Source organism: Nycticebus coucang, chromosome 7 (assembly GCF_027406575.1).
Source record: "Nycticebus coucang isolate mNycCou1 chromosome 7, mNycCou1.pri, whole genome shotgun sequence".
NCBI classification, from domain to species: Eukaryota; Metazoa; Chordata; class Mammalia; order Primates; family Lorisidae; genus Nycticebus; species Nycticebus coucang.
Window position 1 is genome coordinate 9,111,014 of NC_069786.1, and position 25,312 is coordinate 9,136,325.

Genomic DNA, 25,312 nt, shown 5'->3' on the forward strand with positions numbered 1-25,312 from the left:
CATCACCAGTGGACTTCACCCCAGGGATGGTTCACACGCTTAAATTCATAAATGTGAGTCACAACATAAATAGAAGCAAAAACAAAGACTACATAATCATCTCAATAGATGCAGAGAAAGCTTGTGACAAAATTCAGCACCCTTTTAGGTAAGAACTCTTAACAGACATATACCTCAAAATTATAAAAGCCATATATGACAAACCTACAGCCAACATCATAACGAATGGGGAAAAATTGAGATCATTTCCCTGTAGATCTGGAACCAGACAAGGTTGCCCGCTGTCACCACTTCTATTCAACGCAGTGCTGCAAGTCCTAGCCAGAGCAATCAGATAAGAGAAGAAAATCAAGGGTATCCAAATGGGGAAAGAAGGGGTCAAACTCTTTGCTGATGATATGATCTTATATCTCCAAAGATTCTGCCAAGAGACCCCTGGAATTCATAAATAAATTAAGCTGAGTCTCATGATATAAAATCAATGTACACAAATCAATACATTCTTATACATGAACAACACTCAGGCTGAGAATCAAATCAAATACCCAGTACCTTTTGGAATAGCAACAAAGAAAATAAAAACCCAGGCATATATTTAACCCAGGAGGGAAAAGACTTCTACAGGGAGAACTATGAATTACTGAGGAAGGAAATCAATGAGGATGTAAACAAATGGAAAAATATATTATGTTCATGCATCAGCAGAATCAACATTGTTAAAATGTCTATACTTAGCTAAAGTGATTTACAGAATCAATGCAAACTCCATTAAAATACCAGTGCCATTTTCCACAGATTTAGGAAAAATAATTTTATACTTTGTATGGAACAGAAAAGATCCTGAATAGCCAAAGCAACCTTAAGCAAAAAGAAAAATCAGGAGGCATCGCTTTACCAGACTTCAAGCTATACTATAAGTTTACAGTAATCAAAACAGCATGCTCCTGGCACAAGATCAGAGACATGGACCAATGGATCAGAACAGAAAACCCAGATACAAAACCATCCTCATATTGCTGTCTTATCTTTGATGAAGCAGACAATAACATAAACTTGGGAACAGCTGCTTGGGAGGCTGAGGCAAGAGAATTGCATAAGCCCAAGAGTTAGAGGTTGCTGTGAGCCGTGCGACGTCATGGCACTCTACCCGAGGGCGGTACAGTGAGACTCCATCTCTACAAAAAACAAAACAAACAAACAAACAAACAAAAAAAAAAACATAAACTTGGGAAAAGAATCCCTGTTCAGTAAATGGCGCTGGTAATATTGGATTGCCACATGGAGAAGATTGAAATAGGATCTGCACCTCTCACCACTCACAAAAATTAATTCATGATGAATAACAGACTTAAGCCTAAGGCATGAAACTAGAACAATTCTAAAAGAAAATGTTGGAAAAACCCTTATACACATTGGCCTAGGCAAAGAATTTATGAAGAAGACCTCTAAGGCAATCACAGAAACAACAAAAATAAACAAATGGGACCTGATTAAATTAAAAAGCTTTGGTACAATCAAGCAAACAATCAATAAAGCAAATATACAATGTACAGGATGGGAGAAAATATTTGCATGCTATACATTTGATAAAGAGCTGATAACCAGAATCTATAAAGAACTCAAAAAATTCAAGAAGAAAAAAAATCAAACAACCCCATAAAAAAAGTGGGCAAAAGACATGAACAGAAGCTTTTCAAAAGAAGATAGACTAATGGTCAATAAACATATGAAACAATGCTCAACATCTCTAATCATCAGGAAAATGCAAATCAAAACGGTAAAGAGGTATCACCTAATTCCTGTGAAAATGGCTTTTATCCAAAAATCTCAAAACAACAGATGCTGGCATGGATATAGAGAGAAAGGAACATTTATACATTGCTGGTGGGACTGCAAACTAGTACAACCTCTATGGAAAGTTGTATGGAGATACCTAAAAGAGATAAAAGTAAACCTACCGTTTGATCCAGAAATCCCACTATTGTGTATTTACCCAAAGGGAAAAAGGCATTTTGTCAAATGTTTATTGTAGCACAATTCATAATTGCAAAGATGTGGAATGAACCCAAGTGCCCATCAATACAGAGTGGAAATAAAATGTGGTATGTGTATACCACGGAATACTACTCAGCCATAAAAAATGGTGAACTAATATCTTTCGCAACAGCCTGGATGGAACTGGAGACAGTTCTTCTAAATGAAGTTTTTCAAGAATGGGAAAAACAAACACCACATGTACTCACTATTTAAATTGAAATTAATTGATCAACACCTATGTGCACATTTGAAACTCAGTGGAAAGCAAGCAGTGGAAGGGGACAGGAGGCAAGGGCTAAATTCATACCTAACGGGTACAGCGCACACTGTCTGGGGGAGGGCACACTTTCAACTTTGGCTTCATCTGTACAAAAGCAATTTATGTAACCAAAACATTTGTACCCCAGTAATGTTCTGAAATAAAAAAAGAAAGAAAACCCAGAGACTATCCAGTCAGACCCTTTTATCAACATGTATGATTCCAGCATGAACTTGATGTTACCACAAGATCCAGCTAGTCCCAAAATGGAGGGTCTCATTATATTGCCCTGGCTGATCATTAACCCCTGGCCTCAAGCAATCCTCTTGGCTCAGTCTCCTAAACAGCTGGGATTAGAGATATGAGCCACTGCACCTGGCCAGAAATATATTCTTTAATATATGTGGTCAAATAATTTTCTTTCTTTCTTTTTTTTGTTTTTTGTTGTTTTTTACAGTTTTGGCCAGGGCTGGGCTTGAACCCACCACCTGCGGCACATGGGGCCAGCTCCCTACTCCTTTGAGCCACAGGCGCCGCCCATGTGTGGTCAAATAATTTTCAACAGAAGTTCCAAGATCATTCAATGGAGAAAGGGCAGCTTCTTCAACAAATGGTATTGGGAAAACTCAATATCTTCATGCAAAAGAGATTAGTTGGATCCTTACCTTACCGTATACAAAAATTAACTCAAAATGGATCAAAGACCTAAATGTAAAAGCTAAAACTGTAAAACTCTTACAAAAAACATGGGGAAAATATTTGTGACATTGGATTTGGCAACTATTTCTTGGATATGACACCAAAAGCAACAAAATAAAAATAGATAAATTGGACAACATTAAAATTAAAAAACAATAAAAACGTCTGTGCATTAAAGGACTCAACAGAGTGAAGTGACAGCCTATGGAATGGGAAAAAGTCTCTGCAAATCATCCATCTGATAAGGAGTTAATAGCCATGCTATATAAAGAACTCCTACAACTGAACAATGACAGAAATCAATTAAAAATGGGCAGGGACTTAAACAGATATTTCCCCAAAAAGTATATACAAATTGACAAAGAGCCCATAAAAAGATACTCGGCATCGTTGATCATTAGGGAAATACAAATCAAAACCACAGTGGGATATCATTTTGTACCTATCAGGATGACAACTATAAAAGAAACAGGTAATAACAAGTGTTAATGAGGACGCAGAGAAACAGGAACCTTTGTTAAAAGGTAGAATAGCACAGCCATTATGAAAAAGAGTATGGCAGTAACTTAAAAATTAAAAATAGAATTACCATACGAGCTATCAATTTCACTTTTGGGTATATACCCCAAAGAATTGGAAGCAGGAGCTCAGAGAGATATCCACACACTCATATTTATGGAAGCACTATTCACAACAGCCAAAAGGTATAAGCAACCCAGATACCTCTGGAGGGGTGAAAGAATAACCAAAACGTGGTATATACAGACAATGGAATATTACCCACTTTAAAAAGGAAGGAAATCCTGTCATATGCTACAACATGGATGAGGCTTGAGGACATTATGCTAAGTGAAATAAGACAGTCACAAAAGGACAAACATTGTATGGTTCCAAGTACCTAGAGTAGTCAAATTCACAGATAAAAAGTAGAATGGTGGTTGCTGGAGAGGGAAAAGTAGGGAATGAAGAGTTTTATTCAATGACTACACGGTTTCAATTTCGCAAGATCAGAAGACTTTTGGAGATTAGTTGAACAATAATAGTTCCTCCATCTCAAGTCCTATTTTGTTTTATTTATTATTATTTTTTATTGAGACAGAGTCTCACTTTGTCTCCCTCTATAGAGTGTCGGGGCTTTATAGCTCACAGCAACCTCAAACTCTTAGGCTCAAGCGATTCTCTTGCCTCAGCCACCCTAGTAGCTGAGGCGCTGGCCACATCGCGTGGCTATTTTTGTTGTTCTTGTTCTTGTTGTTCTTGTTCTTGTTTAGCAGGCCTGGGCCGGACTTGAACCCACCAGCCCCAGTGCACGTGGCTGGTGCCCTAACCACTGACCTACGGGCACCCAGGCATATTTTAGTTGTAATAGAAGAGTCAACTAGCTTGGGGTTGTACTACTAATTGCTTTTTAAAAATATTCTCTCTGTGATGTGTTCAACATATTTGAATTTTCTTAAAAATAGACATTAGAGTAAAATTTAAATCCCATTGTCTACTGAATTGTGATTCCACAATTCTTACCATGAAGCCCTTAAACCCTAATGTGGCTGTATTTGGAGACAGGGACTTCAGGGAGGTAATTCAAATTAAATAAGGTCATGAGTGCGTGGTTGTAATCCAAGAGGACTATGTTCTTGTGAGAAAAGGAAGAAACTCCAGAGAGCCCTCTCCCTCCCCCCCATGTCTTGCTGTTGGGCTTCAGCCTCTGAGAACATAAATGCCTGTTGTTTATGCTGCCCAGTCTGCGGTGGTTTGTTAATGGCAGCCTGAGCTGACCGCACAAGGCCCCAGCAAGTCAGACAAACCTGGGGCTAATCCCTACTCTATATCCCACCAGTTATATGGTCTTGGAAAGTTATTTAACCTCCCTGAGCTTCAATTTTCTTTTCTGTTGAAAGGTATAACTTCACAAGGCTGTTGTGAAGAAGGGACATGTTATGAGCAAGCACGGAACAGCATCCAGCCCAGAGCAGGCACAGACGCTCAGTCTGGTGCTGCCCTTTATTCCACAGCTGTTTGGGCTAGCTGAAGGATTCACCAATGAATGAGATCACCACTCTCTCAGAGGACTTAAAAATCTTAGAAAATAGAATAGGTCCACAATTGTAATTGAAGTACTATGCCCCTAAGTGGTAGCTTTCTAAACCCTGCTTGAAGTTCCTCACATTCCCATGAGACATTTGGAACTAATGTATCCCCTGGGCACATTCCTTTGTGAAATAAGTTTGGCTTTGCCTTAAAATAATGACATGCTCCAAAGATGGAGACTTCATCTCTTTCATGTTTACATGGTTGGAGCTGGAACATATTCTTCTTAGCAAAGTATCTCAAGAATGGAAGAAAAAGTATCCAATGTACTCAGCTCTACTATGAAACTAATTTATAGCTTTTATATGAAAGCTATAACCCAATTATAACCTAAGAATATGGGGAAAGGGGAAAAGGGAGGGGAGGAGGGTAATTGGTGGGACCACACCTACGGTGCATCTTACAAGGGTACATGTGAAACTTACTGAATGTAGAATATAAATGTCTTAACACAATAACTAGGAAAATGCCAGGAAGACTATGTTAACCAGTGTGATGAAAATATGTCAAATTGTATATAAAACCAGTGTATGGTGCCCCATGATTGCATTAATGTACACAGCTATGTTTAATAAAAAAAATAATAATAATGACATGCTCCAGAGTGGTGCTAAGTTCTGATGTTTGTAATTTAGTTACCAAAAGCCTTCATATGTGAATTTTTAGATGATGGGTATCCCCTCTCAGCCTCATCTCTATTGTCTAGTTGAGAAAAAATCCAACTGGCGGCCCCTTCTGAGTCAGATGATGGCAGGGCTTAGTCCAGGGAGCGAGCAGCCCTTGCTTGGTGGTGGTATCCCTCTCAGCATGGGCCCAACAGCCAAGGGCAATGACCACCATGTGCCTATACATTCAGAGAGAGATGTGGAGTGTTTTCTTAACATTCTGTGCAGCCCTGCTAGCTCTCTTGGGCTTTGTGGGGCATGGAGGGACAGGGGTGCTAATCTGGAGGGCAGGGAACCTGCCCAGGCTGGCGGGGAGTTTTCCTTTGGGTTCCCCCAGCCTCATGCCCCTGCCTCCCAGGGCAGGGCAGGTCAGGTTCTCAGTGTCAGCATTCAACAGTAAATGCCAAACTCCTCTGCTTCCTTCCTACAGACAGCCATCTCTCGGCCACAAGGACACGGGGATATTTGTTGAGTGAAGGGGACACAGCACAGAGCCCAAGGCGGTCATGCAACCCAGGGTTTGAGCCCACAGGTGCTGGGTTACTTGTTTCCTCTCAGGGAGCTCCCTGCCACTGATACAAAGAGACAAGAGAGAAATCTCTTTATCAAGACATTTGAAGCCCAGAACATAAGCTGGGGGTGACTGTGTACGTGGGTATGGCCACAGTGCAGACACCAGAGGCGGGCCAAGTTTTTCTTTTGATTAGAATCTGCCCCTGTCCTCAAACTCCTCTGGGCTTCATTGTCTTCTTCTTTGCTTGAGAGTGATTCACCTCAGCCTTGGGTAACTTCCTCATATAATCCCCACCCAGATCAAATAAATGCGATTCTTACCAGCCTGAACACTGCCATCCTGGCTCAGCAGCTCCACACAGCTTGTCTGCAGAAAGAAAGCAGAATGTCAGCTTCTCATGCACCCCGACTCGGAGCCCCCAGAGCACTGCGCTTATTCACCAACATGTCCACACCTGCCTGGCATGGGACCTGGCTCAAATACAGCTCTGAGTAAATGATGAGTGAGTCCCATGCCGAGCACGAGAAGAGGCTTTCCCAGCTTCCTCATCCTGTCTCACCTGTACTGAAAGTCTATTTCGCATCAGCCCTGGGCTCAACAGAGGCTGTGGGCTGGCTCACCGTCCTCTAGAAACCGAAATTCTCTTTGGTCAGATGTCTGTGAGAACCAGTCATCATCATGACTACTGAAAAGTGCTCAGGTAAGGGGCCCCCAGAGCTACAGACACACGCTTTACCCAAACCTCACAGCGCTGTAGGACATGGACGTCCCCTACTTTAGGAAAGGTGACCAAGTTAATTATTAGCACAGCTGGAAGTCAAACTCAGATCTGCCTTCTTTCAAACCTGTCCCCAGCACCTGGCTGTCCCTGGGCACTTTGGGAACATGTAGGCAGGCCCCATTAGCACCCAGCAGGGGAGGAGGGAAGGTCCTGCTGGCCTGATATAAAGGAGGAACTCCTCCACATCCCCCACCCCCATTATCCTGACTGTGCTGGCATGGCTCTGCCCTGCTCTGTGCAGAGTAGGTGGGCACCCGTCTGTTGCATTCATTGCCCTGTTCCCTGTTTCTAGCACAGGCCTGTCCCAGGAAGGGACTCAGTTGGTCAGTATTTGTCCAGAGAAGATGTTGCTTTGACAATGGCTGTGATAGGTGAGCGGAGCAGCACAGTGGCAGAGACAGCTCTGAGAACACTGCTATCCCATTTCACAGGTGAGAAAATGAAGGCTGAGAAATGCAGTGGCTCTGCCTGAGTTATTTAACTGGTGAGCGAAGAAGGGGAATCTTCTCCCAGACTCCAAAGCCATCCTCTTTGCCCACATCCTCTGCTTTAGGAAAGTTGAAGCATCTGCAGAAATGTGCGGAGAAGACCTTCACCAAATCCTGGCACCTGGCTTGTCCCTCTTCCTACCTCATGTAACCTGGGAGGTGGTGGGCAGAAAAGACGCAGAGGGACATTGCCCTGCCTCTGGCTATTCACTGTTGCTTCTGGCTTCTCAATTCTTGCCCTGAGACCCACCCTGGTCCTGGGCACCCCCATGACATCTCAGGGATGTCAAACTGTCCCTCTCTGGACACCAGGCTTTGCCTCACAGGAGTCCCCACTTTGGTCCAGCTTAGCCCAGGCTTGGCCTGTCACATGTTGAATGCAGCCCATGTCTTCTGTAGCCCAGAGCTGCTTCATTTCAGACTTTGTCCTCCCCTCATGCCAGCTTTCCCCAGTGAGCTGTTGGTCGCTCATGACTCCTGGGCCCTTCCATTTCTGTCCCACCTGCTGACCCAAATCCTTGCTTCACTTCTGTTGCCAACCAGCCTGGAATCTGTCTTAACTATTTCTTGGAACAAAAGCAGTCATATAAACACTTATAAATGGAATACAAAAATAAAAGACATATTGAAATATCGTACCCCCAAAATAGGTATAATTGTCATATGTCAATTAAAATAATAATCAAAAGACAAAGGAAACTTAAGCAGCACACAATATGTGGAACCTTCTGGCTCATCACTCTTACGTGAATACTGTTATATCCTTTAACTGATTCCTGCTCTCACCTTGCAAAGCCCCAGCCACAGAGCTGATTATGGCTAAGGATGGATCCCACTGCCTTGTAGACAGGGGCCAGGGTGTCTCATGGCTATAACTCCCCTAGGCCTTCAGAAGTCCCTGGGGATCCTTCCTTAGGCCTTGGTCAGTACTTTCTACCAAAAATCCGATTTCAAATCTCCCTCTTGGGCGGCGCCTGTGGCTCTGTGAGTAGGGCGCCGGCCCCATATGCCGAGGGTGGCGGGTTCAAACCCAGCCCCGGCCAAATTGCAACCAAAAAATAGCCGGGCGTTGTGGCGGGCGCCTGTAGTCCCAGCTGCTCGGGAGGCTGAGGCAAGAGAATCGCCTCTAAGTCCCAAGAGTTAGAGGTTGCTGTGAGCTGTGTGGTTCCACGGCACTCTACCTGAGGGTGGTATGTGAGACTCTGTCTCTACAAAAAAAAAAAAAAAAAAAAAAGTAATCAAATACAAATCTCCCTCTTGCCGCTCTTGAGAACACTTTGACCTGTATCACTGAAGAGAGAAATTGCCTTCAGTTTCCAAACCTGACACTCCCTGCCATCCCCTATACCTCTGTAAATTAGGTGACTTCCCAGAGGAAAGGATCCTTCCTCCCCCTAGTGAACCACACCAATCCTTCCAGCCTTGCCCTCTCTGGCCTCGTCTGCCAAGGCTTTGCTTTATTGATGACTGTGGTCATTTAAAATATGTCTGGAAATTCTTCAAAATGCCTCCCTTCACAAGATGGAGACTCATCCTGCCCACCTTGAGTTTAGACTTAGCGATTTTCTTCGATTGAATAGAATCCAGCAGAAGTGATGGAGCATAGTTTTTGAGACTAGCTCACAGAGACTTTGTGGCTTCGTCTTTCCTCTCTCTCTAAGATCACTGGTGCTGCAAAACCCAGTCGCCATGTTGTGAGGATATTCAAGCAGCCCTGGGGAGAGGCCCAAGTGGTGAGAACTGGGAGCTCCACTCGCTGGTCATGTGATCTTGGAAGGGATGCTCCAGCCCCAGCCCAGGCTTCAGAAGACCACAGCTCCAGCCATCATCCTCACTACAACATTGTCATGGCTGAATTGTGTCACCCTCAAATTTACATGTTAAAGTCCTAACACCCAGTACCTCAGACTGTGACCATATTTGAAGTAGTCTATCCGACATGTATAATCTGTAGACGACTTCATCCATCAACAGAAGAATATACATTCTTCTCCATCTCACATGGACCATTCACCAAGATAAAGCACATTCTGGGCCATAAAACACACCATAACATACCTTAAAAATTTTTAAATAATAGATATCATGTAAAAGTGTGCTGTCAGACCACAATGGAATCAAATTAGAAATCAATATCAGAAAGATAAAACTCCACATATTTGAAGATTAATATACATATTTTATTATATAAAACTCCCACATATTTGAAGATTAAGAAACATCCAAATAACATAGGGACCAAAGAAGTTACAAGCAAAATTCAAGTACATTTTCAACTAACTGAAAATGAACATATAATTTATCAACATTTGTGGAATCTAGCAACAGCAGTGTTTATAGGGAAATTTATAGCACTGAATCTATATATTACAAAAGATGAAAGATCTGGGTGGTGCCTGTGGCTCAGTGGGTAGGGCACTGGCCCTATATATGGAGGGTGGCGGGTTCAAACCTAGCCCCGGGCCAAATGGCAACAAACATCCTTCAGGGCTAACGCCTGTATTTGCAGCTACTGGGAGGCTGAGGCAAAAGAATTGCCTAAGCCCAGGAGTTGTAGGTTGTTGTGAGTTGTGTGATGCCACGGCACTCTACCAAGGGCAATAAAGTGAGACTCTGTCTCTACTAAAAAAAAAATTAAAAAAAAAAAAGAAAGATCTAAAATTAATAATCTAAGCTTCTGCCTTAGGAACTAGAAAAAGAAGAACAATCTAATCCTAGGTAAGAAAAAAAAAGAAAGAATAAAACATAGAGCAGAAATCAATAAAAGTGAAAACAGGATATCAAAAGAGAAAAATCAATAAAATTGAGAGCTGGTTCTCTGAAAAAAATTGATAAAATTACCAAATTTCTCATCAGGCTAACTAAGAAAAACAATGAGAAGACACAAATTACTAATACCAGAAATGAAAGAGAGAACATCACTCTGATCCCATGGACATTAAGTATAACAAAGGAATTTATGAACAACTCTATGCTTACAAATTTGGTAACCTACATGAGATGACCAATTCCTTGAAAACACAAGCTAAAAAAACTCACACAAGCAGAAACTGATCATCTGAAAGACCGTTGTCTATTAGAGAAATTGAATCAATGATTAACAACCTTTCAAAAAAGGAAGCACCTAGCCCAGATAATTTCACTGGTGAATTCTACCAAATGTTTAAGGAAAAAATACCACTACTCTGCCATATCTTCCAGAAAACAGAAGCAGATTAAATACTTCCTGACTCATTCTATGAGGCCAGCATTATCCTAAACCAAAATGGGATAAGGACATTAAAAGAAAGGAAACCCTTGAGGTTCTTCCCCTCCTGCCATTCCCTAGTCCTCATCATCCTTTGCTTGGGAGGATCGAAACATCCCATGTGGACCTGCTTCTTCTGGTCTCCTCAAATCCTCCATTCCATCAACCATGTCATCTTTAAATGATGCAAAAATTGACAATGTCATGCCTCCCCACAGCCAAAAATGTGCCACATCTTTATGGCATTCAAAGATCTTCAGCCTTGCAACCTCCCTCTCTTTTCAGCCTGCCTTGTCTCTCATTTCTCCCCCACTAGGGGGCACTGAATTTTGTGCAGTTCTTGAAATCTTCCCTGTCTTCTTTTACCTCTGTGTCTCTGTTCTTGATCTAAGTTTGGAACACCCACATGCATACGTGTATAAGCACACATATACACACACACACAGCTTCTTACACGCAGAAGCTGCAATTTTCTACCTCAGCATTTACTCCTGAGGTCTGTGACTCAGGAGATTGAGATTTGGACTGCGCATTATTCATATATCCATACCAAATAGACGAATGATGAACAGATGGGTAGATGGGTGAAGACTGGTGAATGGATGGATGGATGGATGGATGGATATGTAGATGAATTGGTGGATGGATGGGTGAATGGAAGGATGGGTGCCTAGATGAATAGATGGATGGATGGATGGATGGATGGATATGTAGATGAATTGGTGGATGAATGGGTGAATGGACAGATGGGTGCCTAGATGAATAGACGGATGGATGGATGGATATGCAGATGAATTGGTGGATGGATGGGTGAATGGACGGATGGGTGCCTAGATGAATAGATGGATGAATGGATATGTAGATGGGTAGGTAGGTGGATGAATGAATATGCAGATGAACTGGTGGATGAATGAGTGGATGGATGAGATAGAGAGGTGGATTGGTAGATGAAGGAGTGGGTGGGCAGATGTATGAACCTGCCCAAAAAGGCAGGTTAGGCTTTGCCTTAAAAGGAAACACTGGTGGCCAGGTATGGCAGGTGGCTCACACCTGTAATCCTAGCACTCTGGGAGGTGGATTGCTTGAGCTCAGGAATACGAGACCAGCCTGAGCAAAAGCAAGATAGTGTCTCTACTAAAAAATAGAAAAACTGGCTGGGTGTCATGGCAGGTGCTGTAAGATCCTGTGGTAACAGCTACTTGGGAGGCTGAGGCAAGTGAATTATTTGAGCCCAAGAGTTTGATGTTTCTGTGAGCTAAGATGCCATGGTACTCTACCCAGGATAACAGAGTTAAGACTGTGTCTCCAGGGCGGCACCTGTGGCTCAGTCGGTAGGGTGCCGGCGCCATATACCGAGGGTGGCGGGTTCAAACCCAGCCCCGGCTGAACTGCAACAACAACAAAAAAAAAATAGCTGGGCACTGTGGTGGGCGCCTGTAGTCCCAGCTACTTGGGAGGCTGAGGCAAGAGAATTGCTTAAGCCCAGGAGTTGGAGGTTGCTGTGAGCTGTGTGATGCCGAGGGCCACTCTACCGAGGGCCATAAAGTGAAACTCTGTCTCTACAAAAAAAAAAAAAAAAAAAAAGACTGTGTCTCCAAAAAACAAAAGCAAAGGAAGCACTGCTGTATTTGAAAGTATCTGGTCCTCGGGAGTAAAATGGTTTCTTCATAGCCCAGCCCCCACCCTTGTCAAACCCCAGGGAGGTCATCTCCTCAGGGAAGAAGAGTGAGCTGCTATTTCTCAAAGTCCTCCTGAAGCTGCTGGGGGTCTGAAGCCACACCACTAACATGCCTTTCCTGAGTAACGCTGAACTGGTGTATGGGAAGAGTAGGTGAGAATATGCTGAAAGGCAAGTGGAGAGGTGAAACTGAGAAAAAGACCAAAGCATTGCCAGGCCCGAGAGAGCTGGAACTGCAGGAGCTGTGTGCCAGGTGGTGTACAAGACACTTTGCCCAGATTGTCTCATTTAAGCCACACAAGAACCCTGTGCTGTCCGTGGAGACATCCCACTTCACAGATCGGGAGCCAGGGGTTTAAGAAGCAAAGCCAACATTGAGACTCTGGCCTAGGGGATGCCAGCCCAGAGCGGGCACGTATGCTAGAGCACTGGCAAAGCTTTGTCCATCAAAGGGGTGAAAGAAACATCTGTTCTTTGGGTAGAAAAGACATTTGGAGCTGGGTTAGGGATGAATAAACTTTGGAAGTTATCCAGGCCCCCACTTAGCTGACCATCCCCTGCTCTCCAGTGCCAAGAGTCCCTGGCACATAAGCCACTACCAAAGTGGAGAAAAAGGGTGGCATAGTTGAGAGGGGCCCCCACTGCTGGGCAGCTTGGTAGGCCTGCTCAGAAGGCTGTTACTGGCCCAACCCTGGCTAAGCCTGTGTGCGGCCTCAGAGTTGGCCTTTCCTGTCCATGCACTATGGTAAGGGCTAACCAGAGCCACCATTTGCAGAGGACAATCTGGCAACATCTATCAAAAATTTAACACACAATCCCAGTGTTAGTAACATATCCTGCAAATATACTTGTACAAGTGCACCAAGGCAGATGCACAATCCTACTAGGAAGAAACAGAAACAACAGGGAAATTAACAACCTTTTAGAAAAGGAAGCACCTTTTTTGAAAGAAGCTTCTGAAGCCTGCATAACCAGCCCACTGCTAGCTGCTGGCGTGCCATGGGCGGGTCCCTTGAGCCCCAGCTTCTTCAGAATGCATGGCACAGTCCTGCTTCTACAGTGGGGGTGAAAGGACATAAACCAGAGAATGAAAGCAGGAGTCCCTGTGACTTGGAGAGGCAGCTGCAGTGACAGGAAAAGAACTTACTAGAACTAACCTACCAGAGATTCCACGTTGCAGAGCAAAACACAAAGAAGCAAGGTATGGGCAGAGGCCAACCCCGCCCACCCAGGCTTGGAGTCCAGCAGGAAGAGTGGGAGGGGGGAGGGTAATTCTCCCTCCCCCACTTCTCTGGCAGTCCCTGGGCTGCTGGAGAGCCCGTCTATCCTCATGAGCTCAAAAGCTGCTGAAATTCTCAGTGAATTGAGAATTTCTTGAGGACAAAGCACCAAGCTGCTGGTGCTCTCAGGGTCCTTCCCCTCACCACAAACCTGAGCCAGATGGCAGGCACCATACTGCTTCTCCACTCACCATGGTGGGGCTTCAACCCCTCAATGTTCATCTTGCTTGTTCCCACACAAACATTTCCCAACTCCAGTCTAGACGACGGGAGCCGCAGGGGCTGGTGGGTGATCTGCGTGACCCCAGAGCCTGGACATTCTGGGTGGGCTATTTCTAGATAGAAGGACAGAGATGACCAGAATGTGAGCTTTCTCCCATTCAGGCCCTTTTCCTCCCCCTTCCTCTGCCCCATCCAGATGGGACACATATATTTTGGAGGTAATTATAATTAAACTGTTTACTGTGATTTATTGGGTGGCAAATGGAAGCAAGAGAGTGGCTGCTGAGGGACAGTAGAGCCGGGGCTTTCAGGGTGGTGCACCCCCACACTGGAGCTTCCACAGAGAGCGGGGCTCAAGCCTTTCTGGACTGTTTCTCTCTCCTGCACTCAAATGTGTATAGCAGCACAATTTGCAATTGCAAAGATCTGGAAGCAACCCAAGCAGATTAATAAAATGTGGCATTTGCACACCATGGCTAAGTAGTCAGCCATTAAAAAAATGGTGAACTAATTCCTTTTATAATAAATTGGATGAAACTGCAGATCATTATTCTAAGCGAAGTATCACAAGAATGGAAAAACAAACACCATATGTACTCACTATTTAAACTGGAATTAATAGATCAACTCTTACATGTACATGTACAATAATACTCATTGGAAATTGAGCAGGTGGGAGAGGGGAGGAGGGTATGGGTAAATTCACACCTAATGAGTACAATGCGTACTATCTGAGTGAGGCACACACTTATAACTTTGACTCAAACCGTAAAAAAGCAATTTAGGTAACCACAATGTTTGTACCCCTGTAATATTCTGAAATAAAAAAAAAATGAAAGAGTGGTGCCCATAGCTCAGCAGTTCGGCTGCCAGCCACATACAATGAGGCTGATGGGTTCCAACCCAGCCCGGGCCTGCAAAAACAACAATGACAACTGTAACAACCACAAAAAGTATAGCCTGGCATTGAGGCGGATGCCCGTAGTCCCAGCTACTTGGGAGGCTGAGGCAAGAGAATCGCTTAAGTCCAAGAGTCTGAGGTTGCTGTGAGCTATGACGCTATAGCACTCTACCCAGGGTGACACCTTGAGACTCTGTCTCAAAAAAATTGAATAAATAAATAAATACAAATAAAAAAACAACAGAGCACCAATTGTCCACCAAGTGGAATCCGGAGGTCTGCTGGATGCAGATTCAACATTTGAATGAAATACCATACAGCTCTGTAAAAATAGCCATTAGACTGGATGTAGTGGCTCATGCCTGGAACCCTGCCACTCTGGGAGGCCGAGGCAGGAGGATCACTTGAGTTCAGGAGTTTGAGACCAGCCTGAGCAAGAGTGAGACCCATCTCTACTAAAAATAGAAAAATTCACTGGATGTTGTGGTGGGTGCCTGTAGTCCTAGCTCCTTGGGAGGCTGAGAGAGGTAGATTACTTGAGCCCAGGAGTTGAGGTTACTGTGAACTCATGATGATGACACTTCACTCTAGCTGGGGTGACAGAGTGACTCTGTCTCAAAAAATACATAAATAAATAAAATTAAAAAAAAGAGTCCTTAGTTTGAACTCTATGAAAGTGTCCTTTTGTTAGGTCGAGATGGTCAAATTGACAGTTAAATATGGTCTAATCTAATACATGTGTATATATATATATGATTTTGTAATAAAAAAAACAAGATATCTTTTATAGTATAATGCTATCATTTTGTTTAAAAATCTAGGAAGTACATACATATATACAGAGAGAGAAATGGCAATACATGTTTTTTGGAGGTAATTATAATTAAACTGTTTACTGTGGTTTATTGGAGTGGAGAGTGGAAAGAAGCAGGATTCTTCCCTTCCCATTTGACTCTTTTCTGTCATGTTTGACTTTTTCATATTCATGGATTCCTTTTTGCTTTTTTGTTTTTGGAGTTTCATTATGTCACCCTCGGTAGAGTGCCGTGGCATCACAGCTCACAGCACCTCAAACTCTTGGGTTTAAGCGATTGTCTTGCCTCAGCCTCCCAAGTAGCTGAGACTACAGGTGCTTGCCACAATGCCCGGCTATTTTGTTGTTGTTGTTGTAGTTGTCATTGTTGTTTAGCAGGCCTGGGCCGGCTTTGAACTCACCAGCCCTGGTGTATGTAGCCGGCACCCTAACCACTGAGCTACAGGCACTGAGCCATAAATTGCTTTTCTTACTGGTTTTTCTGTCAACAGGGAATTTCCCAGGGTGCTGAGCTTCCAACTCCTCCCAGACAGTGATGACCTTCTGAAAAGATGAGCCAAGCACAGGGAAAGCTCAATAGGAAGCCCCTTGTGGTGCCAGGGTTGTCAGTACACGCTGGGGAAAGTACCTGCTGAATGGGAACATTCAGCACCCCTTCTGTTCTCCTCCAGCCACTGATGGCTCAGCCCCTCTCCACAGCCCAGGGCTCCAGAGGACCTGTCCCTCTGCTGGAAGGGAGCCCCACAGAACAGTTCAGCATTTGGGGTAATGAATACCATATGACTGGCATCTTAGTGTTTCTGGGCCACCATGAGGGACTCCTTCTCTTCTGCCTACAGAAGCTCGGGATGAGGATGTGAAGCCACAGTCCTCTACCTTTTCCTCCCCCGGGTGGGCACAGGGCCTAGCCACTCTTTGCCCCATGCCCCCAAACATGCTACAATGTGGGTAGAGAGACTCAGCTCCCTCAGAGCCTGGGCCCAGGACCTCATAATGAAGTCAGGCACAGCAGGGTGGCCTGGGGAAGAACCTCTGCTAGGAGAAGTCCCCTCCCAGCAGGGCTCTGCTTCCCCTCTGGAGGAGAACACAAGGACTGGGAATTAGGCAGCATCACAGGATGAGCAAACTTGGCCACGTGTCCCCATCACATCACACCCCTGACACTCACAGCTTGGTCCAGGCCCTTTATGGTTCCCCCGTAGGTGTGAGTGAAGTGTCAGCCTATTTGGCTTCATCTTCAGCCCACTCTTTCAGGCTCAGTTGTACCCTTGCAGCCTCCCTGATGCCGTTCCCCCCACAATCAGAGCTAAAATATGTCTCTCCATGCTCCCAGCAGACGCTGTGCGGCCAGCGGGAATGACACTTACTGCCCTGCAGTATAATGTTTGGTTTACCCCTATCCAGAGAACAGCTTCTCCTGAGCTGCATTTTCTGGAAATGTGGCCAGCCTGCCTGGAGGGAGACTGGGGGAGACAGCCCTTGAAAGCTGCTTGAGTGTAGAGACAGTCCTTAGGAAACCTCCTGGATTGTACAGCCCTGGAGGAGCCCCTTTCACCTTAGAGATGGCCCTTACGAAGACCCCATTCACTCTAGACATATCCTTCCTGTATTACAGAGATGGCCTGCAAAAAAGTAGACCTGGAGAAACCCCTGAGCTGTAAGGACAGCCTGTGATAAACCCTTGTTGGTGTGTAGAGAGAACACATGTGAAGCCCTCCTTTCTGCAGAGATATCCCTGGAGAAGCCCCCTCACTCCAGAGGTAGCCTTTCAAAAACTCTCCATCATTTCAGAGGGAGACCTGGAAAATCATACTTTATTGTAGAGACAGACAGCACTTAATAAGCCCTCTTTCATTTGTAGGATAGTCCCTGAGAAACCCTGTTGCATTTTAGAGACAGCCCTGGAGCCTGGAGAAGGCCGACTTCGCTGGGGTGACAGCCTGTGAGAAGCCCTTCTTCATCAGGGACGGAGCCTTTGAAAAGCCCCTTTCATTGTACAGAGACTCTTCTTCATTCCAAAGATAGTCCTTGGGAAGTCCCCTTTCAATGTAGAGATAGCCATTGCGAGACCTTTATTTTCTACAAACAGCCCTGAATGCTGCTACTGTCAAATCATTTCCTCCCTTGGCACCCCCTTCATGGCATTGCATCAGGAAGCTGGTCTTCTCGGAGACATGGGCTGTTGTTAACTTGAAAACATCATTAATCTTTCATTGTGCAATTTTACTTTTGCATATCTACCTGGAATCTCAGAACAAATTTAGCGTCTGTGCCCACCAAATATACGGGACTTTCTGATGTACATTTTGTTAGTGGTCTTTCCCCAGCTGTGTTGTATTTTCCTACTATGAATTTTCCTTTATCCCAGTTCCTCATTTATGTTACTTTTGATTCTGTTTAGTTACAGTATTTCTGTAACTTGCTTCAAATCACTTTGTTTTGCTTGCTCTTTGAATAAGACAGTTGAAGGACAAAAGTGAAACTGATACAGATACTTGTGCACGAGGGTCTCTTCCACTGCCCTATGGTACCTTTTCATACGGTCAGCACTCTGTCCCCAGCCCCCAGAATGGAGCAGGGGCTCAGACAGGCACTGTCTGAGCTAAAAGTTTTCTAGTAGTAGCTCATTGATTTAATTTGTACAACAACCCTGCAAAGGGAAGTGATGGGGCTCCATTTGACAGTTGAGGAAACTGAGGTTTAAGTTCTAACACTTCCTAAGTGGCCCAGTTAGGATTTAAATCCACCATTGTGTGGCTCCAAAGTCCTTCCTTATTCCCCTTCACCTCTCTCCTTGACACACAAGACCCTCTACTGGCCCACTGTCCAATATGGTAGCCACCAGCCACATGTGGTTATTTAAATTTAATTTCAGTTGAACCTAAAATTCAGGCCCATTCTTGCACTAGCCACACTTCAGATGCTCAAGAGCTACATATGGCTAGTGGCTACTGTTTTGGAATATTATCTATTCTATGATGGCAGAATATTCTAAAGCATCTCCTACCATTTCCTTACAACTACAGTTGGCTCCTGCCAGCCTCCAGGATTGCCCAAGCTGGACTGGTGCCTCTGTTTCTCTGCATCTTTGTGGATGCTATCCCCTTTGCCTGGAGCATCTCCTGCTCCTCAAGCCATCCTCTCCTTTACAGCCTGCTGGGTCCCTTCCATGCCCCAACCTGTCCTCAGCAGCACAATCTCTTCCTCTCACTGCCTGAGGCCCAGAGGTCTATGCTCCAGGGTGCACTGATCACTTTTCCTTCCCACAGTCACACCTCACCAGCCAGCAATGAAAGAACAGGACTTGTGCTGCTCAGGAAGTAGACAATACAATCCAAAATAATACGAGGTTTGAAAACTGCTTCATTCCTAGATTGACTTCTGCCACAAGCTACTCCATTTATTCATTAAGCACATAGATGCCAAGTGCCCATTCTCTGCTGAGGTCTACGTGTGTGCAGAGGACAGAGAAATCCTAGGAGACCCCAGGGAGAGCTCATAGTCTGGTGATCTTGGCCAAGTCATTTACTCTCCTTAATCTCCACGTCCTCTTCTATGAAAAATGAAGATTCTTGCTCTGATTCTTGTTCTTCCCCCATCAACAGCTTGTTGTGTGGACTGAGTGAGAATAAGGAAGTCATTCAAAAACATGTGTTAAGTAAAATTTGTAGGAGGCCATTGGTTGGCTGAGCTGTTGCACTAGGTCCAACCAACCAGGTCAAAATAGTGCTAAAGTTCTGGGCCACCAAGATAAAACTAAGATTTTTATTTGACTTTCCAAGAATCAGGAGAGAGATAGTAGCCAAAGCCCCAAACAGGCCAGCTTTAGCCAGCAGGATAAGGAAATCCCCCCCGACTTTAACCTTTGCAAGAAAGTAAGTTTGAAACAATCAATCAATCTGCTTTTTGTGTTCTGTTCCTGCTTTTCTCAGCCCCATTCTGTCTTTGAAATCAACCTCCTTTGCCTGGATCATCAGAACACTCATTTTATTTTCTAGAATGAGGAGTTGCTTAGATGTAGAATAATAAGTAAAAGCTGATCACAACCTTTAAATTTGCTATAATTTTGTCTTTAGACCCATGTCATGCATGAAGTTATACCGATACACAGAGGTAACTGAGAGACGTCATCCTGCTTAGGCAGCTCACTGCAGAGACCCCCCCCCCAACAAGATTTGAGGATGCAGAAGACTCCATGGAGTGTTCTTTCAGGGGTGGCACCTGCAGAGCCGCCAGTAGGTCCCAGGAGATGGGAGGCTTCCTGCCCAGAGAGCTGTTGATCTGAATGGTGCCTAACAGATTCACTAGGGGAGTGCGCTCCAGAGTTTTGGTGTTCTCTGAACTAAAATCCTGAACAGAGTTCAGGGGACTTATGGATTAGAACAAAATTCAAGTCTGGAGTTAAGAAGCTGAGCCTGAGGGAGAGACTTAGTGGTGAGGTTCACAGGCACCCAGTTTAGGAGATTTAGGATGGGGGCCCAAACCTGCCAGCCATCTGGCCTCGGCCAGCCACTCCTGACCTCTGTGTCTCAAACTCCCTCCTCTGCAAGCTGGGGCTGGGGTGCACACCATGCTGGCAGCTCAAGGGGGCAGTCCACCAGAGCTCGCAGTGCTATCACTCTCCTCAGCCTCCTCTCCCCCCACAAACCAACACCCCCACCCTGAGGGGGCTCGTAGGCTGGGCAGGAGGTGACCTAAACACAATTGTCCAACGTACATTGGTAAAGCACAAGTAAGCCCAGGCTTTGGAGTTGAATGTGGGTCTGATTCTTCCTGTGGGCACCTTCACTTCCATGGCCCTCAGTCTCTGCATCCATAGAACAGAGGTGATGCCACCACCATGCTGTGAGGACACAGACAGATGCCACCTAGGGCACAGCTGATGTCTGGTGGGGGCCGAGTCATCAGTGCGTGGACTACCCTTGACGAGTCTGTGTCACTGTCCTCCAGCTGTGGAGGAGGCTGCCAGGCTGGGGGCAGGTCCAGCATCTGAATTCCCCTCTGCCAGACAGTCTGCCATCTGTTAGCAGAGGGCCAGGACAGCCCCCAGGCTCATCCCCGCAGCCCAGTGGCCCGAGTTCTGGGCTGAGGTCTCTGGCTTCTGGGCTCCTGAAGGGCATCTCCAGCCCTCTATCCTATGAGCCCGGCCCACCTGTGTCCAGGTCTGTGCCTCCTAAACTGCCTCCTGCCCAGCACCCCTCTTCCCTTCCTTCCAGTTGGCAAACACAGCTGTGCCCCCTTACCTTGTCAGGATGGGGGTCTGGCGGACTCTCTTCCCCTCCACCCTGGGCACCTGAAAGAGCCAGGGATAGAGGCAGTGCTGGGGCTCCAGGTGTGTCAGGGAATAAGGGGCAGAGGAAGAGACGGAAGGGCCCCAAGAGGAAATGACTGAGTGCACTGGGCCCACGTAATTTATTACAGGACTTTGTCCTCAGGCTCTGGGCACATCCACTCCCACACGCCTCCTGCAGCCCCAGTGCAGAGCCTCACAGGAAGGTCTGCTCTTTAACCCGGGCCCTTTAGCAGAGCAGTAGGTGTGTGGCCCAGAGGCTGCCAGCGTCTGCACTCTGCGCACCTGCCAGCCAGGTACGGTGGTCACAATCAGCTGACCATTCAGGTACCTCAGCTTCTCCTTGGTGTCTTGGGGACTTTGAGGAAGCCCACAGTGGGGGCTCTGTTCCCGAGCACCCCAAACTCTAATGAGGGCTGGGGTATAACATGAAATTCAGTATATTTAGTCTTTGTCCCTGGTTCCTGTCAGAGAGCTCCTAAAACCCTTAGAATTTCCCGAGTGGATGGTATGTCTTTTTTTATTCATAACGGGCCCCTTTGACAACGTGAGGCCCCTAGCTAGCCTCCAGAGGGGCCAGTCCCCTGAAAAGACCTACAGCCCCACCTGCCAATCTCTGGGGAGGTAAAACTCTTGACCATATTGAGACATTATGAGCTTCCAGAGAGATGAACATGTGAAGGTTCCCAGAGGGTGACACCCTGGGAGGGCAGGCAAGCTCCATGCCACCCCTGTCCTTGTAATAACCTTTATAAGAAGCTAGTAAACATAAGTAAGTCTTTCACCAAGTTCTGTGAGCTGCTCTAGCAAACTAACTGAACTAAAGGGAACCCTGCCTTACAGCCAGTCAGCCAGAAGTATAGGTGATAACCTACTTGCAATTGGCTTCTGAAGGGAGGGCAGTCTTGTGCGACTTAGCCCATTTACCTGTGGGATCTGTTGCTATCTCCAGGTAGTCAGTGTCAGCTTGAATTGAATCAGAGGACACCTGGTTGGAATCTGCTGGAAAATTGCTTGGATATCTGGCCAAGGCAGTGTGCTGTGCTGAATGTGCAAGGGGCACACACCCAGGAGATGTGTGAACAGCAAGGAGCCTTCTAACCGAGACACAGGCCACTGGGCAATCAGATTCCCAGGAGGCTCCCTGGGAGCAGACAGGGCTGGTTTGGTGGGACTTGGGCGAAGAGGCCTTTGGGCTCTGAGGCACATACAAACCCTTTTGAAGAGAAATACATCTACAGTAGGGCCTGAGATGCGGGCCAGATGCAGGGGGGCTGGAAGAGTCTAAAAGTGAGTGTGAGGACACAGGAGTCGTGTGTGATCTGTTTGAAGGTGGATGGATAGCAGGGATGGGTGGTCTCTTAGGTGAAGGGGGACTCAGTGGTCCTTACAGTTGGCCTAATTAGAGCCTATCAGGGAATGTGCCATCATCTTTTAGAACTGAGGTCAAGGCAGGGTGGCAACCCCCACCACGGGGACACAGACCAGGTGGTGGCGGATAAGAAGAGGATAAAGCTGACCAGCCATAGACGTGGAGATCCCATGGCCCCAGAGGGAGGCAGAGACCCTCGCAGACACCTGCAAGCTTCCAGTGTTTCCTGCTAATGGGCTCCACACCGTCCACAGGTGCCTTCCACCAAATGCTCCTTTTTTGGACCCGGCTCAAAGGAGCTTACACATCTTACCACCAAATGGCCCATGCCAAAAACAGGGAATGGATCTAGGGGACCACTTGAAGGACAATTTTGAGCCCTTTGGTCAGCCACACACACCCCCCCACCACTGCCTGCTCCCCAAGCGCTGTGCTCCAAGCTGTGCCCGGCTCCTGCTCCTGGAGTCCTGCACAGTGCCTGGGCCAGCACTTGCTTTGGGGGGCTTTATGTTGCACATGGTTTCTCTGGTTTAGAAAGAAACCATTTAGCTCCTCCAGGGGTAGTGCTGTCATCCCAGAAGCTCCTGGAGATGGCGAGCCCCTTGCTCTGGGACTGCAGCCTGGGTCCTCCGTGACTCTGTCTATTGTCCTCATACAGGAAATCTCGGGACAGAAAATCTGTGAACAAGATAATCTATAAGATGTTCTTGTCCTGAGCCTGCCTTATGCAAAATTTGATAGAAACACATTTTAGATACCTAAGGACTAGTCTCTCTTTCCTTTTTACACTTGACATTATGTCACAAGCACTTCCTCACCCTGTGCCACACTCTCACCACTAGTCTTTAAAGATGGCAGGACGATGTGTCAGACAGGTGCTCCGTCGTTTCTATGCCAACACCACCTGGATGGACATAGAGGTGGCCAATCCATACACAACACTGAAATGAACAAATCTGTGTTCACGGCTTTGTTAACATTTTGTCATTAAAGAATATTCCAGAAGCCTCAAACAAGAGGCTTGAATGTTTAGTTGCTAACCTTTCTCAAGTAGTATGCCAAGTCCCTCTCCCAGCCCAAGTTATATGTGCAATTGTGAGGACTTGGTTTGACTGCTGTGTGAGTTGGCTGGACACACCGGGGGAAACCCTGAGGGATGGTTCCTCTGAGCCCTCAGGCTTTTCACAGCTGAAGGACCCCAGGCCCTGGAATTCAAGAAGGAGGCAGGACAGGCTCTTCCTGGTCACACTATATGGTGATCAAGCTTGACTCTCTCCCAGCCTGGTGCTATTCCAAAATTCTTTCCCAAATTGCAAAAATGCTGTGAACCGGTAAAGATGTGATTTGTTGGACCCCACAGGGGAGCAAAAAGATAAAATAAAACAAAATAAGATAATAAAAGACAAAATAAAATAAAATTTAATTTAATTTAATTTAATTTAAAAGATCATGTTTCTGAGGTGAGCCAAAATGCATGTATGGAAAGAGCTGTGGTTGTGACTCGTTCCATTCATGTCCAATGACCAAGCCATTATAGTATCATCACAGCCAAGTTATCCATTAACTATATAAAATGGCATGGTTGTCAGCCTATGTCTCTGAAACCGAACTACCCTTGAGAGCCTTTTACAATTCTTGGTCTCAGAAAGAGCTAGCACTTAATGAGTGTTTTCTCTGCACTGGGCTCTTGGCATTTGCCATCACATTCAACCCTCATCAAAACACCTACAAACCTATTATTTCATAATAGGGAAGTCAAAGCCAAAGAGGTTAAGAAACTTGCTTAAGTCACATGGCCAAAAGTGGCAGAGGAAAGATTTGAATCTGTGTTTCCCTGACTCCGTGGCCAGTGCTTACTGCACCATATCACACCATGCCAACCCTCAAACACACACCTGACTCCTTCCTTCTCACCCTACTGCTGAAGGAGACATCGGATTTCTAGAAATTTTCAAACTAAGTGTTTCCCCAACTTGTTCACCCTAGTCCAGGGTCTGAAATTCCTTTCCAGTTTTGTTTCCTTGGTCTTTGAGATGCTTGGACAAAAGAATATCTAGAAAGAGAAGCAGGGTTTAAGTGTTTCCCTGGGCCCACAGTTATGCATAGTATGGGAGTATAGCTCACAGCACACATTCTATCTGTGTGGTTCCAAAACTCTCTGCCTTGGTCCTACTGACATTTGGACTGGATTATTGTTTGTTTGGGGGGAGGGGCTCTGGGAGGAGTTGTCCTGTGTACTGTGGGATGTTTGCAGCATCCCTATCTTCTACCCAGTCGAGGTACCTGCCCCCAGTGGTGACAAATCAAAACATCTTCAAATATTATTGACAGATGCCTCTTGGGGGACAAAGTCATCCCCCATTGGGAACCAATGTATAGTTCCTAGACCCTAGTACAACTGAGGCTGAGAGAAAGAGGAAGTCATCAAGGACCAGAATGGATGTCCTCCTGGGAAAGGTGACCTTGGCCCTTGGCCTCCTTGAATGGCAGGAAGATATGGCTCAGAGGGAGGGTACAGAGAAGGGGCTGTTGGACCACTGCTTCCTCGGAATCCTATTTCCAACATGCCAAGAAAATTACTGAGTCTGCAGGATGGCCCAAAGTACTTCATCCTCCTGGATCAGCAACTATGAGGTAACTGTACCTAGACCGGAGAGGGGCCTTGGATCCAAAGTCCTGATGCGCCAGGTAGGCATTCAGTTCTTAGGACTCATTTCTCATGGTTTTTTGGTCACTATAACCCCCTTGAGGGGTCCACCCAGAGATCTGTCCAAGGCAGCAGGAAGGGGAAAATAGGGACACAAAATGAAAGGGTCACTTCTTCCTCTCCAGAGAGCTTTGGGCCATCCAGCGGATAAATCTAAGTCTTGGGCCCTGGCATTTAAACCTAGGCCACAGGTTATAAACAGGGACCAGAGTCCACGACCAGAGTCAATGGCATTCTGGTGACTAATCCTATTGCTCTGGGGAGATTTAG

At 45.7% G+C, this 25,312-nt stretch overlaps 1 protein-coding gene across 4 annotated transcripts in view; it reads right to left on the reverse strand.

Annotated features, from left to right (window-relative positions):
• The window catches only part of MYO7B (myosin VIIB), a 91,288-nt gene extending 70,218 nt beyond the window's left edge, over positions 1-21,070 (reverse strand). For all 4 annotated transcript variants that reach the window (XM_053596816.1, XM_053596814.1, XM_053596815.1 and 1 more), the window contains exons 1-2: positions 20,917-21,070; positions 6,583-6,628 (exon numbers count right to left, since the gene is read on the reverse strand). In XM_053596816.1, coding sequence (XP_053452791.1) covers positions 6,583-6,600 — 18 coding nt within the window. In that variant the 5' untranslated portion in view covers positions 6,601-6,628; positions 20,917-21,070. The remainder of the gene's footprint in view (positions 1-6,582; positions 6,629-20,916) is intronic.
• Between the last annotated feature and the right edge of the window lie 4,242 nt (positions 21,071-25,312).